We start from the raw sequence: 16,555 nt of genomic DNA on the forward strand, positions 1-16,555 counted from the left end.
TTTACATGCTCGTGTAGATAGTAATTTTAATATGTTTTCTTATAGATGTATTTTTATATAATTTATATACTTTATGTAAATTTGGAATATTTTTTAAGAAATTTAAATTTAAGATAAAAGAAAAATGAGAGTATGAGAGTGAAGAAACTTTAAAGTTAAAAAGAATAAAATGTAAAACATGTGAGAAAATCAATTTTAACCCTTGGAATTTAAAATAAAGACACAACACAAATAATAAAGCTATGTTACTTTGATTCGTGAAGTAATATGCGTACAAAGTTTTTTTAATACATTATCATATATTTATTAAATTACATAAATTTTCAATATAATAATTTATATAAATTAAATTTTTTAATAAATTGGAAAATATAATAAAATTTACGATAAATTTTATACTATTTTTATTATAAAGTTTAAATAATTTAAAAAATTAAATATAAATTATATAATAAATTTATATTGCACTAAAGTAGTTTTAGCAAATGGCTATTTCTTCCTGTACCTATTATCAAAGTTCTTTATGCATCCATTAATATATGAAAAGACGATTTTGCTTCTTTTTTAAAATGACTTCCAAATTAATATTTTTGATTTACACTCTTCTCAGAATTTATAAATATATTCTGAAAAATGTTTTATAAAAAATATATTTTAGAAAAGATTTTCGGAATAACATTTTTAAGGTGTGTATAAGATATTTTGGAATGAATTTTTTAAGATAACTTTTGTAAAATGTATTTAAAAAAATGTTTTAAAATAAACATTAAATGGAGAATTTTGATATTTTAACTATTTGACGAGGTAAAAAAAGAGAAGTTTGACAGGGTGTCCTAAAGGGTAGATCAGAAACTGAATGGAATCTAACTACTCTCAATTTCCTCCAAATTAACGAATGACTTCTCTTCTGCCCGATCTCGCGCAAAAGAAAAGAAGAAAAACTCCAACAGTGTCTGCTCTAGAACTTCAATTAGCTAAACGCACTTGAATTCAACTATTAGTATTCAGGTTCTGATCATTCTCTTTGGCTTTCACAGTAGATCTTGTTTGATCTTTGTTTTGTTTTGTATGATTTGCTTTAATTGATTTCAATTTTGCAGTTTCACCTATCTGTGTGTGTTCTGTGCACTTTTGTGGTGTTTGGGAAGTGAAAAAATGCAGCGTGCTCCCGTGACAGTTGAGGAACAATTGTTGCAAAAAGCTATTAAGGAAGAGTGTACTTGGGAGAATCTTCCAAAGAGGATTCAAGTTACCCTTTCTTCTAAAGAAGAATGGCACAGAAGGTTAGAGTGTTTTTTCTTGGGATTCCTGCAGTAGGTCATTGTATTTTAAAGAATTTTTAAGGCTTAAAAAAACACGCATAGTGGTCGTGAAGCTAAATTCCTCACTTTCTGTTATACTAGAAATAACTATAAACTTGTATTATACAGTGTTTTCTGCAAGCTTGTTAAATAAAAATACATGATTCACCTGTACCACTCATTATTGGATTTTTTTCATCCTTTATATGCCATGTGTGTTTCGAGGTGGGGCTACACATTACAAGTTCTGCCAATGTAGTGAACGTATCGAGCAAACCACTCTATCAGGTTTTTGTATGTATACCATTGTACTGAGTTAGTATGCTATTCAGGACCCTTTAATTTTCAAGTATGTCTTGTGTGGTGTCCTTTTAGATAATAATGACTTAGTTGTTTGAGCGGGATAAACAATTTATTGAAGGACATCATTATCTCAACCCAGTATATCTTAAATAACTGTAGAGTAGAATAAAATAAGTAATTTTTCTTAGTAATGAGGGGCATTTTATTTTGTTTGGATATTGTGCCTTTAGTGTTAAAACCAAGATCTACGCTTACCGATAAATTGGGAGGGTTAATTCTCATTTAGAAATAGTATTTTTTAGTAGATAAAATGCTAAAATCGACTTATTTCAAGGGTCATGTCTCCATTGAAATACATAATCTTTGTTGAGAGGAAAAAAAGAGAGACTATATTATTAATACTAAAAGTATACACAAGGATATACAATTATCCTAATGACATGATACTACATAACAACAACCAAAGTCTTATCCTCGTCGAACTAGGTGAGAGCGATTGGTTTAAATGCCATACTGATGGGGTGATTAAAGGTTCGGTTTCCCTGATGTACCTGGTTGTGGGGTATTTGTCATGCTTCTATTGTGGGTTGTTTCTCTTCATATCTTGGTGCTTATTATGCCTGATATGCTGAGATGATGTTATGTGCCTTGTTAAGAAAGAACATAATTCACACACTAAATGGAAACACACTGATTTTCTCTTCAAGAAGATATTATTCCAGCACCCACTAACGTACACAACAAGCACTTAAAAAGGAAACAGTTCCTTTCACACAGGAGGAATCCTGTCAAAAATCAACAATGAAAAACAAACCCCTCACCCTACAAGGTTGGTCTCTATTTAAAGGCCAACCCTGACAGACTCACCCCCCGCCAGCATACAAACTTACTCTACTTTTTAATTTTCTTCTATAATACACTCTCCACACTTTTTCATTCTCCTTTTGCCTAACAGACGGTGAGTTTGATTCTGACTATGGAAGTTGCTGTCTACAAAGATTCGACTAATCTTTGGATTGTGCGACTCACAACTTGTTATTCAAGCTTCATCCAATACTTCTATTATTCCTTGGAATTTCATAGTAGATGGCTGAATTGTTTTTACAAACAGTAATACTATGTTCATCCATTTTTCGCATATCTTTAGAGAGGGTAATCAATGTGTTGATAAACTTGCTAAGTTTGGCACTTGATCTCAAGATTATGCCTGGTGGGATAATGTTCCTAGCTTCATTTATTAACTACAAGATTCTTTTGAACAATTTTCTCCTATGCCATTTTGGTCCCCTTTACCCCTTTCACAGTTTTAAAAACCATGCCATTGACTCTCCTCATGGGTGATATTGGTGGTCTTCTTTGCACATGTCCAAACCACATGCATAGTACTGTATAAGTAATTATTTGTTTTCAATATGACAATTATCAATATTGCCTTTTCCTTTTTTGTTGGCCATCGATTTTTTTGCAGGATAATTGAAAGTTGCATAAAGAAGAGACTCATATGGAATAGTTGTTTTGCTCGTAAAGTTTGTAAAGAAAGCGAATATTATGAAGAGATGATGCGTTACTTGCGGAAGAATCTTGCCGTATGTCTTGCACTAAATGCTATCTGATTCTGATACTATCTATCAAATGCTACAGTGTTTACATCATCAATGATCAGAAAACTTTGTTGTTAAGATGTTTATGGGAGATAATTGAAGTTTTAATACTTTAAAATAAATATTTCAACATTATAATTAAAAACTGGATTTTGTTTCTCTTTTGTTTTTGAATCAATTTTTTTATAATAATGAATAGTTTAATCATACCAACTTGTCATTTTGTAAACAAAAGATCTCATTTGTGTAGTTAGATGCCAGATATAACTACTACATACCAATTCTTGGATGTTGGACATTTGTTTTATAAGCAAGATTTTTTCAAATAGGGTAAAAGGGGTAATAAACCCATACACCAGTAAGACAAGAAATTCAGAACCTGGATATTAACCATTGAGCTCTTGTTTTACTTTTTTTTGGCAAAGTATTATAGTACTTTTAGTTTGTTTCTTTTGTTTACTCTTTGTACAACAATAGTATAGTAGCTGTTTCCATATCATCTGTAGTTTACACTTTGTCAGCAGTAGACTCTAACTAATTCTCAGTTAGTTCAAGTTTGATAGCCGTGGACTCTAGTTCCCACTTAGTTAGAGTACAGTGTATAAACACACATGTAACTGATTTCAGTTGGGTTGAAAAATATTTTCTGAATTGAAATTCTCTCTCAACTATTCTCTAAATCTTATACTATGCATCTGCATATAATATTCTCAGTTTTCAACTTGCAGCTATTTCCGTATCATCTGGCAGAGTATATTTGCCGTGTAATGAGAGTATCGCCTTTCAGATATTATTGTGATATGATTTTTGAAGTTATGAGAAATGGTAACTTTCTACATATTTCAATTCTGTAATGCATTATCCCTTAATAATGAGACCTGATTAATATTTGCTGCATTTAGCTTGCAATTAAGTGCTTTCTTTTGGAAGTCATGGCATCTTAACCATATTATTGACTACCATAGGAATAGTATCTGTGAGAATATTTTTGACAGTGGGTTGTTCTGAAACTTGAATGGTTGGAACTGGAAGAGTTGTGCATTTACTTTTATCTTTGTTAGGATATAAGGAGGAGAGGTTAGTTAGAATATTAATGAGTTAGTTAGGATATTTAGTATATTAATCAACTAGTTAGAGGGTGTTGATAAGATATAAATAGGGGAAGAAGGATGGGAGAGAGTTAGCTTTGTGGTTATTGTAAATTAAGCATTGACCCTTTGTAGAGGGAAACCCTTGGTTGAGAGTTTACTCATCCCCCGTGTGCTCGTAACCTAGTGGTGGCAAATCTATTGGAGTTTGTTTGGTGGTCCGATCTACTTTTCCGTTTCCTTATTTTTTTTTCATTATTTTTTTCCTAACTTTCCAAGAAAAATGTCTTCCAACACCACACTCCCATATTTTCTAGCCATATTGTTAGTATTGAGAAGGTGGGTGAGTCTAACTATTTCACTTGGACATCGGAAATCTGGTTATGGTTAAGTGGGTTGAGATACAAATCCATCTCACTGCTGCTTCTGAATCTGTTCCTCCAAAACTCCATGAACAATGGATAAAGATTGATTCTCAATTGTGTTGTGTTATTAAATCCAATATTCACACCTTACTCAAACCTATTTTCCAAATGGGTAAGAAAAAATGAAGGATGAATTATGGGTGCATGTTAACAACTGGTGTTGGAACAAACACAAAATTAGACTTAGAAGATTATAGATTAGAGATGGATGACGTGTATGTAGACAAATGAGTCTATGATTAATACCATGACTACCTAAAAAATCCTAAAAGGTCGATATTCTCCACCCTAATCTGATTTGACATTTTCTTATAAATGAAGTTATAATTTAACTAGTGATTTAATTGTTTGAAAACAAACAAGGTTTCAACTTTAGACTTTATAGGAAAAATCCAAGTGTATCGTGAATAGGCATCAATGAAAGACACCTAATATTTGTAACTTGCATAAGAGATAATGTGAGAGAAGGTCCCCAAAGATCAGTGAAAATTAGTTCTAAAGAAGAATGGATAGAATCAGAGGCATAAGGACAAAAGAAACTTTGCAATGATTCATGACAATTTTCATTACATGAGTGTTCTGATGACCCAACCTAGTCTTCCACAAACTGATATTACTAGATGTTATTTGTATATGACGAGAATTTACAGTATTAGCATTATTTCATTAGCTCTAACTACAAAGAGCTATGGGTGGCTGAACCACTAAAGGATTTGGAAGATGACAATAGCACAAAGGAGTTATCTTGAAAATTGAGATTATGAAATGAATAAAGTCCATCAGCACCAACAAATCCTTGAAGAAGGACTTTATTCGTCCCTTGAGATTTTATACAACAGACATCAAGATGAAATTGATAGAACAAAAAGTTATTTGTAGCAAATTGACTAACACTTAACACATTTTTAGTAATTGATGGAACATGTAACAAATTGTGAAGTTTAAAAGTGATGTGTGAATAATGAGGTGAAACAAAAGAAGAGAAACCAACATAGAAAATGCTTAAACCTTCACTGTTGCCAATAAATATTTCATCCAAACCATCAAAATGACTATGTTGCTTGATATTTTGTGGTTTAGCAAAAACATGAAAGCTAGCACCAAAATCTGGTATCCATGAAGTATTTCTATTTCCCGTGATATTTGATTTTGTTAACATTGCACTAGGCTGATCCGTGTTTGCAGACTCAGGATCAAGATTAACCCAAGTATTTGAGGTTTTAACAAATCTAGCAACATAAGGAATATACTGTTGAGTGGCTGGATCAATAAGGGATAGGGACTCATGAAGATGAAATACTAACCTCGTGCATGGTAGTTCCTGATAATTTCCACCGAAGGATCAAGTAAGTCGAAAATGCGAAAAACATCAAAGATAAAGAAACTCCAATATACCTGGATTGACGCCACAATTAAGAGGAATTGATGAGTCGAGGAAGATTCACCTCTTTGAATTGGAAATTCAAAGATAAGAATCAAATATTCTAATGTAGAACTTAGAGAGAATTCTCATTCAATGATGGAGGATGGCCTTGCTTAGGATACTTGAACCGATTGGAGTGTGGTTGGATTGCAGAAGCAAAGATTGTTAAAGGTGGAACAATGGAAGAGATAGGCAAAAATAGCTTCTAGGAGAAGCTTGGATGACCCTAGATCACCAGTAAGATTCCTTGGTGGAAGAGTTCAAGTGGAGAGTGCTCCAAAGGTGTCTTTTGAGAGAAGAGAAGATGCAAATTGGCATCAATTTTATACTATATTCTAAAGTATAGAAATGAATTGATTACATGTCAATTTGTAGGAAGAGCTAACATAGCCTGCTTGCATCGATTTGAAATTTAACTTTCAAATTCCATGCCCCAAAAGACCCCATGTGCGGCACCCATCATGTGTTTCATGCTTTCCATGTGCCTTTGGATCTAACACATTTAACATGTGCTAAATGCGATTCAAATGTCTAATTGGAGAATCCTCTCTGATAGATAGAAGCCGGATCAGAAAACTTAAGGAAAATGAAGTTTACAGAGATAAGAAAGACAAACACAATATATTTCCTTCAATGAAAAGTATTACAAAACCAATAATTCTGATCCTTTGAGGGTCCAGTATCGACCCACATATGTATTTTTCTCCTCCCTTTTCTCTAGACCAAATAAGTAATGTCTGATCTTTAACTTCTCACACTTCATAGATTAACATGATTAAATGTGCAATCCACTTTGCTGAGAAAATGCAGTGGCACAACCACAAGATTATGAAAAATCGTTGTAGCTTATGTGGTTCAATTACTAGTTCAAGATATTGCATCCAATGGAGATAATTTGAATTGTCAAGCTTCTCAACAATGGAGGTTGGAAAGGAGTGCAATGTGGAAGCCATGAGGGATGTCGAAAAGGAATCTTAGAAATTGGGAAGAGGAGACGTTGAAAAAATGGCTCTGGATACCATGATGTAAAATGAACGGAACAAGAGAGAAGTGTTTAACAAATTGAATGGTATTCATTTTATTAACATATTTAAAAGAGAAGCGTACATAAGTAGTTTTAGCTAACTTACAACATAAGAGATAGCTAACAGCCTTTACTGAAAAGGTTACAAGAAGTAGCTGTTAGCAATAGCTAACAGCTCTGACTACGTAGAACAATTTTTACGTATACAGTATAGCTAAGTACATACTCTAATAATCAAAGAACTCCATCTAGTATTATTAACTTTTTTATTTTGTGCTATAGCAATTAACGTGCAAAATAATAAATATTTGTGCTTAATTAATGTGCAAAATAATAAATATTTGCTTGCTAGTGAGCTGGCCTAAAAGTTTCCTGCATGTTTTAATTATATGCAGAGCAACCTTATGACAGCATCCCGAATTTTAGTGCAGCTGATGCTTTAAGGCTTACAGGAATTGGGAGGAATGAATTTATTGATATAATGAACAAGTGCAGATCTAAGGTACTAGATAGATTTGCCAATATGGTATACAGAAATATACTTTTGATTCTTGTATTTCATGTCATGATATTGTATGCATTTCCGTGATTGTTTTAGTACCTGTTTCAATCGTGGTGCTGATATTACCTTTAAAGACTTGGTGTAAGCAGGCAAGGTATTGATTCCAGAGATGTCAAACTGAATAATATACCTTATCTTCATCTGACACTTCTTAATTATATACCATTGATCTGATTTTAAATATTTTCCTCATATCATATTTATACTGGATAATCATTTTATTACATTCTTTCCTTACTTGTCAATGCCTCTTTTGGGGTATTCAGAAAATCATGTGGAAGCTGAACAAGTCAATTGCAAAAGAACTTTTACCTACACAGCCTGTGGATTTTCCTATTGAACCTTGGTGGGGAGTTTGTTTGGTGAACTTTACTTTGGAAGAATTTAAGGTACGGTCTGCATTTCACCCTTGTTAATGGAGAAGGGTTCATTTGCAATAATGTTGTTCATTGTGTTTATTTGGAAATAAGAAATAATTTAGGTATTCACTTTATTTTTTTCTTGTGCTATCTTTTGCCTTTATAGAAACTTTCAGAAGAGGAAATGGCCATGATAGATAAACTTTGTAAGGAGGAAGCAAATTCATTTATCTTGTTTGATCCTGATGTTGTAAAGGGTCTTTATAGTCGAGGATTGATCTATTTTGATGTTCCTGTATATCCCGAAGATCGCTTTAAAGGTCTGTCTTCAGTTAAAGTTTGAGTCTATTTTTTTTTTGCTTTCTAGGCTTTACTTCCAAAATATCATTGCATATGATTACAAAGTCGTATATAAGGATTATGGAGATTTAATTAGTTGACATTTTTAATCACCGATTTCTCTAACTAAACTAAATTAGAAACCATATTTTCCAATGTAAGTGAGAAACTTCGAATTAGGTGCCATGTCATCCATTCATTTTCTAACTAAACTAAATTGGGAACCATATTTTGCAATGTAATGGAGGGACTAACGTGCCAACATAGTTATGATTCAAGGACCTATTTAAATGAAAATTCTATTCAAGGACCTATTTGTTATGATTATAAAAATAAGGAGCTGATCCTATATAATGAAGTATGTCAAGATATATATGTATTATTAGGAATGCTTTTAGTTATTCTTGAAGCATATCTTTGTTACTAAATGACATCAGATTTCCTCTATTTATTGTATTGATTCCTTTTTCTCAATATAAATAAAACACTTATGTCTCAAACACAATTTCAGCTCAATGTTTCTCTTGTTCCTAGAGTTTAACACTATCTACTAGTGCCCCCATCTTTCAGGATCAATTTGGGTATTTAGTTAATAAAAGGAACATGTAAAAGGTTATGAAAACAAAATTAACATTAGAATTCTGGGGAAAAGTAAAATAAATAGAACCAGAAGAGAGTATTGAAGGACCTTTTCAGCTAAATTTTCTCTTATTCCTAGAGTTTAGCACTATCTACCAGTTCCCCCATCTTTCAAGATCAATTTGGGTATTTACTCACTAAAAGAAACATGTAAAAGGTTATTAACATTAGAATTATGGGGAAAAGTAGAATATATAGAACCAAAAGAGAGTATTGAAGGACCTTGGCCATTGCTTGTGAAGGTCTTATCTAGATTGTCAAAGGGAGTGGTTTGTTAATGTTTTGAGAGGTGTTTGTCACATGTTATGAAGCTCTTGAATAAGGAAACCCATTTGAAGGAGATATTTCAGTACTAGCAACCACCAGTTACGATTGTCGAGGTCTACCAAATTGTTGAGGTGGAATCCACTACAAAGAGAATTGGGTTTAATGCTGTAAGTGTTGGGTTGACTAAGGTATAAATAAAGTATTGATTTTAGGTTGGTCTTGCAGATTGAAACTATTACGAAGTGGACTTTAAGCTTAACTCAACCCCATAAAACCGGCTCATGGGGTGAGGTTTGCACCCACTTATATACTATGAAAGACTCTAATCTCTAGTCGATGTGAGATCTCCAACACACCCCATCACGCCGAGACTGCCAACTCGTGCGTGAGACTATATATTATGGGTGGTCCGATAGCAGCCCGATAGCGGGTGACACGATAGGCCCAACACAAACACTCGCTAGGATAAGCTCGAAATGGCTCTGATACCATATTATGAAGTGGACTTTAAGCCTAACTCAACCCCATAAAACTGGCTCATGGGGTGAGGTTTGCACCCACTTATATACTATGAAAGGCTCTAATCTCTAATCAATGTGAGATCTCCAACAGAAACCATAGAGAAGCTCTCATGTTGGCAAGAACCGGTGGCTAATAATGCTATTAAATTGATGAGATAACATGCAATTTTGAAGAAAACTTGGCATTGAATAGAACTATGACCTCCACGACTCTGACCAGAGCCACAAAAATGTGTAACTTAAATTAGTCGAATTAGGATTATGGTCAGGGGCATATGTTGTTTGATGTTGATCAACATCATTCTATGAGGTAGATTGAGTGAGATTAACAGAGGTGAAAATGTAGAATCAAAGGACACCTTCTTGCAATATTTTAGCAAATGTAACTCTTGGGCTAGAATGAGTCCTTGAGCTTCTTCAATAGAACTATCTTCAACATGACTCTAAATGAAAGCGATAACAAAATCAAAATTTTGAGTCAAACCGTCTAAACTTGGATCCATGGCGATTTCCAAGGATGAATTGTGAATTTCATATTGTAGTTGGCGAGCATGGGTTCATGTTAGGTGGTGGAAATGTGCATGCATTTTCTCACATACTTATTATGCATGAACACACCCAAGGACACGAGAGAGAGTCAAACTTGAAAGTGACAATTAAACCAAAGCAAATAACATCTAATCTTGTTATTCCCAAGATAAACTGAAATAAATTGATTGAGATTATGATCTTTCTCTCTAAGAAATAATGGAGGAATCCAAAGTGAAACAACATATTGATGAAGACTACGAGCCATGATGACAGGTTCAATTTGTTGATGCTATGTAAGGAGTTTTGTCATCTTATTTTTCGTTAACCAAGTGCGAAAATATGAGATAGGGGTTGTAGCATTTGGTGAAGACTGTAATTAGAGTGGTAGCATGAATCAATGTTTTAGATGCTGGAGAAGGCGGTGGATGGTTTTTAAAATCTATGGTTATGAATCAAAGAGCTTTAGCAACCATATTGATAGAAAAGAAGAGAAAAATATAAAGGAAAACTTTCTATGGAATATACTGAGTTCGTACATGGTATTAGCTTCTGTTTACAATATATAGACTTCAAAAAGTTCGTCTATTTGACCAAGTCAGTTGTAACAACTTGACATGTCAATTGTAACTAAATGCTTACATCAAATTACTAATAATGACAACATTAAGAAAATGATTAACAAAATACAATTGATAAAAGGAGTTATTCACACAAAAAAGTCCTCCTATGCAAAAATCTTAGTATCAGATATTTGTTTGGAAAATAATTTACTTGTCCCATAGTAGGTAGGCTAATTTATTTGTTTGCATGTTAGTCTAATTAGGCAATTTTTGTATGACTTGTGAGAAGAATGCATGTAGTTACATGATTCATGTAATACTTGAAAGCAAGTCCAAGGTAAGGTCTCTTATTCAAAGAGAAGGCACATTGATCATGGAGGTTTATACTAATGCAGATTATGCTACACCAATCACATATAAGAAATCTGCTTATGGGTATTATATGTTTCTAGGAGGAAACTTGTTTACATAGAGGAGCAAGAACCAAATCATATCATGTATACATAGAAATAAAATCTCCGATAATTCTTTGTATTTGTTGTAATAAACTTCTATAAAACAGACTCTATAGTGTAGTCCATACAAACAGTTTTCAGTGTCTGTTGCATCCATCTATTTTTTCTCTCTTTCAACAATTTTTATACTTTTGGTGGTGATTCAGTTTCCAGGCTCGAAGGTTTCGTTTCCAACAGGGAGCAGTCTTACGAAGATCCTATAGAAGAGTAATGCCTTTTTTCCAGTCTTTCCATCCTTTTGTTTTTAGATGCTGTTTCCACAAGTAACACCATATCTTTTTCATCTAGGCTACTATATGCAGTGTTTGTTGTTTCAAATGAAAATGCATCTGTTGCTGAATTGGCAGCAACCCTACAGGCTGACTTGTTACAACTGCAGGCTGCTGCATCTTTTGTATGTCGATTGGGATGGGCAACGAAAGTAATTGATCCAGCATCTATTCTCCAAGATGCAAACATACCTGGGTCTCCAAAAAGTGTAATCAGTGATGAAGATGCTTCTATTGCTAGTCATGGTTTTGATAATATGCTCACTGATAATGATAACAACCAAGGCGATCATTCTTCCTATACACGTGTTGCTTTCATAGTTGATGCTAATATAACATCATATCTTATGATGGGTTCTGTTTCGCCAGGTATATATACCTTCATCATTTTCTAAAGCTTAAATTCATTTGCTGGAACTTTTTGAATTATGTTTTTTATTGTTATAGTACTGCTGATGTTTGTTAGAGTGTGCACAGGCTGTTATTCAGAGCATTGTTGTATTATATACTTTTTCCTCTGGTTAGTTAGTCTGATAGTTTCAGTTAGCGTTCTGTTACAAGTTGCTGTAACCTTCCATATCTACTTATATAAATATTATATGTATATTAGCATCAGATTGAGGAAATAATAATACATATTACTTTTCTTTCTTTCTCTAACCCTTAATACTTTTGGTGATTTTAGGGACTGCTGGGGAATAAAAAAAGATACATATATAGGCAGCGTTGTTCAATTACATAATAAATGCAGAAAGGAAAGTAAATAGAAGGTGATCAGATCAAATTAGAGAGATTTGGTTCTGACACAAAATAGCAATCAAATTGGATAAAATCACAATATTTTGATCTTGAAAATTAGTTGCAAAAGTAGACATACATACAACTGACAAACCCCCTCTCCAAAGTTGGTGCATAGATGTTGAACCTGCTTACAAGAATAAATTAACAATTTCATAAGCTAAATAATTAGAAATATTCTAAATGATAGTAATACAAAATAAGTTAAACAAAATATATAATATAATAAGCTAAATAATAATAATAATAATAATAAAAGTTCTAAATGATATAAATCTAAGAAATATATCTATAATAAGTAAAAAAGTATATAAGTTTTGCTCCCTCTAGTCCTACTTATAAGAAACAAATGGGATTGTTTTTATGGTCCCAACCCAAATATAAGAAATTATAGTTGCATTAATAATAACAGGTGTATTTGAGTTCTATTTTTTAGCTGTAAAATTTTCTTTTTGGTCTATTCATTATTGAAGAAAATAAGAATAAAATATTTTGCTTATTATAGACATGTAATCTTTATTTTTGAGGAAACAAAATATCCTCTATTCATGCATAATAAATATAGAGTCGACATAAACTTAGATCCGTTGTATTCAAACACACCATATTCAGTGCAATGTTTTTGTGTTCTCTAATTTAACAATTTGTGATAATAATCCATGCGTTTTAGTTCTATGTCTAAGCTGTGAATTTTTATTACTCTATTCATTTTGAGCATGTTTGTCTTTTATCTTCTGTGTCTGAGAATTTTTTTTTTTGTATATTGCTATTACCCAAAATCATTCTTCCTGAACTTTGTCAGGCCTGAAATCTCATGCGGTTACACTCTATGAAGCGGGGAAATTGGATCATGCCGTCATTGCTGATCTTTGCAAGGATCTTAGCACTCTGGAAGGTGCCAAATTTGAGGGAGAGCTGCAGGAATTTGCAAATCATGCATTTAGCTTGCGTTGTGTATTAGAATGTCTACAATCTGGTGGAGTTGCTTCTGATGCAAAAGTTGGTGAAGATAAGATAGACCTGGCTACTTTAGGAAATGATGAGTCTAGTTCTCCAATATCTGAAATATCTTCGACTGACAAATATGGAGACTATGGTATTACAGAAGCTGGGAAGAATGATTATGATATATTAAGTTCAGATCTAGAGAAGTCGGTGCAGCCTGCTTCCACTCAAGCTACTCCTAGTAATATGGTTAGTGGAACCTCTTCTATTGCTTTTGATGATGATGATAGTCATATACAGGACGAAGCCAGTGAAGATGGAAAACTTCAGAATGATGAGAAACTAGTGGCTGAAGAGGCCGATGTTGGAAAAGAAATGTTGAAAAAAATTAAGAAATATCGTGTAGACATTCTCCGCTGTGAAAGCTTGGCTTCACTTGCTCCAGCAACCCTTGATCGATTGTTTGTTCGTGACTATGATGTAGTTCTGTCCATAGTGCCTCTTCCTCATTCATCAGTTCTTCCTGGATCCACAGGTCTGGTTCATTTTGGTCCCCTCTCATATTCTTTTATGACTCCTTGGATGAAATTGGTATTATATTCGACTGTAGCGTGTGGGCCTCTATCAGTTGTTCTGATGAAAGGACAGTGTCTGCGCTTACTTCCTGCTCCATTGGTTGGTTGTGAGAAAGCTCTCATATGGTCTTGGGATGGTTCCACAGTAGGAGGTTTGGGAGGGAAGCATGAAGGAAATTTAGTAAAGGGAAGTATACTCCTCCATTGTTTAAATTCACTTCTTAAACATTCAGCTGTGCTGGTACAGCCTTTAAGTAGGTTTGACCTTGATGAATTTGGAAAGGTGACTACAATGGATATCCCTCTGCCCTTAAAGAACTTTGACGGATCAATTACCGCTGTTGGAAAAGAGTTAGGAATATGTGAAGGGGAATGTTCACAACTGAATTCTCTCTTGACTGATTTGGCTGACAAGATGGAACTACCGACAATTGGGTATATTCGTCTGCTGAAATTATTTATTGGACGAGAATCAGACCAGTTCGCACCTGAAGGAGAGAAATATGAATGGGTCCCATTGAGTGCTGAATTTGGGATTCCGTTATTCAGTCCCAAGTTGTGTAGAAATATATGTCAAAGGGTTGTTTCATCTCAATTACTTCAATCTGGCTCATTTGAAGAACACCATCATGCAATGCAAAGCTTAAGGAAAAACTTGCATGACATGTGTGCTGAGTACCAAGCAACAGGTCCTGCTGCGAAGGTTCTTTACTTGAAGCAGAAAGCCAAGGGATCCCCACGACAACTAATGAATTATGCTAGTGGAAAGTGGAATCCGCTTGTGGACCCTTCTTCTCCAATTGCAGGGGCCTCAAGTGAGCATCGAAGGCTAAAACTTGCTAATCGACAACGCTGTCGAACTGAAGTTTTAAGCTTTGATGGCAGCATTCTTAGGTTTGTTAACTTCTAAACCTTGAATTCTTTCTAATCTCTAAACGACAAATATATGAGATTAAAAACACGGTTTACCATAATCACCTAGTTTCTGTAATCTAGTCCAGTGACTGTAAAAATTTATTGATATATTCTAAATTAAGAACACAAAATTTGCAACTGTGGTGGTGTGTACTGAAGGTGAATAAAATATCTTAAATGTTTGTGTAGTGACTGACTATATACAATTTTATCCTAATCTGAGACTGTTCCCACTTATTCTGCTGCCTAGAAACCATGCTAATCAATATACGTTCTAGTATTTATAACTCTTTATTGGCATTACGTTGCATTGGTATCCTCTATTTTTCTATCTATATTTTATTAGTATGTGAGGGTATACGGTTGGAATAGTTTAAAATTAGAATGATGAAGTTTTATAAAAACCCAAGACACTAAAATACTACAAAACCTGGTATAATCTCCCTTCCATCTGTTGATTTTAGCTCATAACTTCAGTTCCCTTATGATTCAAATTCTCAGAAACTAGTGTTTTTGGATGGTGCTTGCAGATCTTATGCCTTAACTCCTGTTTACGAAGCTTCCACAAGGCCCATTGAAGAAGAAACTCAAGGCAACACATTAAAAGCTGAAACAGATGAGAGTGATAGTAAAGAAGTAATCCTTCCTGGAGTAAATCTTATTTTTGATGGTTCTGAGTTGCATCCATTTGATATAGGTGCATGCCTCCATGCACGTCAACCTATTTCCTTAATAGCAGAAGCAACAGCTGCCTCAGCATCTTTAGCTATCAAATAGTTCTGCAGTTAACATAGGTTACAGTGCATTGAAAAGCATGACTGCTGGCCAATCATGCGCTCCTGCTTGGTTTGTTACCATCTTCAACACTGTTGGTTGCTCATGTAGGTGGGCTCAGATTGATGGTAAGTTTCATATTTTCTTCTTGTAACTAGTGTTAAAAACTACATTCAATGGTCGACTTTTTTGTGGCAGTACCAGCAGCAGCCTTAAGTCTAACTGACCCAGGTTTTCTATTTGAAACAAGGATGTATAAAACGATGTGGAACAGATTTTGGAACTCGTAGACTGATTTTTCTTTCTGAAACATTTCTCCTCATGTCCCCACCCTTATATTTTTTTCCATGTTTTCATGTGTACCTTTCTAGTCTTTGTCATTAAGGTAGTCAAAATCAAAATTTTACTCAGGATTGGAAAGGGAAGTATGGATTGTAAATTGGGAGATCGTTGCATGGATAGTAAGATCCTACAAAATTTATGAAATTCATATATATGCACATACAAAATCATTATATCTCACTTGAAACTCATAATTGAACTACAATTCAACATGACAAAAACAATATAAACATATAAAATAGTAAGTAAATAGGTGTAAACGCCAATTCTAGTTACATAACAACTCCTTACTAGCACCATGATAGGAACTCCTTCTTAGTTACAAAACAGTAAACCAACAATTTCATCTAGTCCCAAATATGAATTCTTTCTTAGTTACAAAACTATAATTCATCTAAAGCAAATAATCTTTCAAATTAAATCGTAGACCTTCAACTCCATCATTTCCATTTCCATTTTATTCACCATTCAAATTAGGA

At 33.7% G+C, this 16,555-nt stretch overlaps 1 protein-coding gene across 16 annotated transcripts; it reads left to right on the forward strand.

Annotated features, from left to right (window-relative positions):
• Nucleotides 1-798: 798 nt before the first annotated feature.
• LOC137816898 (uncharacterized) lies at nucleotides 799-16,044 on the forward strand. 16 transcript variants are annotated; one of them, XM_068620065.2, is made up of 12 exons: nucleotides 870-1,008; nucleotides 1,101-1,283; nucleotides 3,073-3,190; nucleotides 3,934-4,030; nucleotides 7,561-7,667; nucleotides 7,764-7,821; nucleotides 7,994-8,116; nucleotides 8,253-8,406; nucleotides 11,605-11,665; nucleotides 11,747-12,096; nucleotides 13,328-14,939; nucleotides 15,491-16,044. In XM_068620065.2, the coding sequence occupies exons 7-12, from the start codon at nucleotides 8,000-8,002 to the stop codon at nucleotides 15,735-15,737; spliced, it is 2,541 nt and encodes an 846-aa protein (XP_068476166.1). In that variant the 5' UTR covers nucleotides 870-1,008; nucleotides 1,101-1,283; nucleotides 3,073-3,190; nucleotides 3,934-4,030; nucleotides 7,561-7,667; nucleotides 7,764-7,821; nucleotides 7,994-7,999; the 3' UTR covers nucleotides 15,738-16,044. The 16 variants fall into 16 exon arrangements, with proteins under 16 accessions (XP_068476159.1, XP_090159424.1, XP_090159426.1 ...); XM_068620058.2 differs by lacking the exon at nucleotides 7,764-7,821 and having other exon boundaries at nucleotides 799-1,008; XM_090303298.1 differs by lacking the exon at nucleotides 7,764-7,821 and having other exon boundaries at nucleotides 823-1,008; nucleotides 11,838-12,096.
• Nucleotides 16,045-16,555: the final 511 nt, after the last annotated feature.

The sequence above is a fragment of the Phaseolus vulgaris genome, chromosome 6 (genome assembly GCF_051622355.1).
Source record: "Phaseolus vulgaris cultivar YP4 chromosome 6, ASM5162235v1, whole genome shotgun sequence".
Taxonomy (NCBI): domain Eukaryota; kingdom Viridiplantae; phylum Streptophyta; class Magnoliopsida; order Fabales; family Fabaceae; genus Phaseolus; species Phaseolus vulgaris.

Coding starts and splice junctions, on each gene's coding strand:
- LOC137816898 (XM_068620058.2), top strand. CDS start 1,156: ATGCAGCGTGCTCCCGTGACAGTTGAGGAACAATTGTTGCAAAAAGCT. Junction 3,191..3,933: donor ACTTGCGGAAGAATCTTGCC/GTATGTCTTGCA, acceptor TTCAACTTGCAG/CTATTTCCGTATCATCTGGC. Junction 14,940..15,490: donor TTTGATGGCAGCATTCTTAG/GTTTGTTAACTT, acceptor TGGTGCTTGCAG/ATCTTATGCCTTAACTCCTG.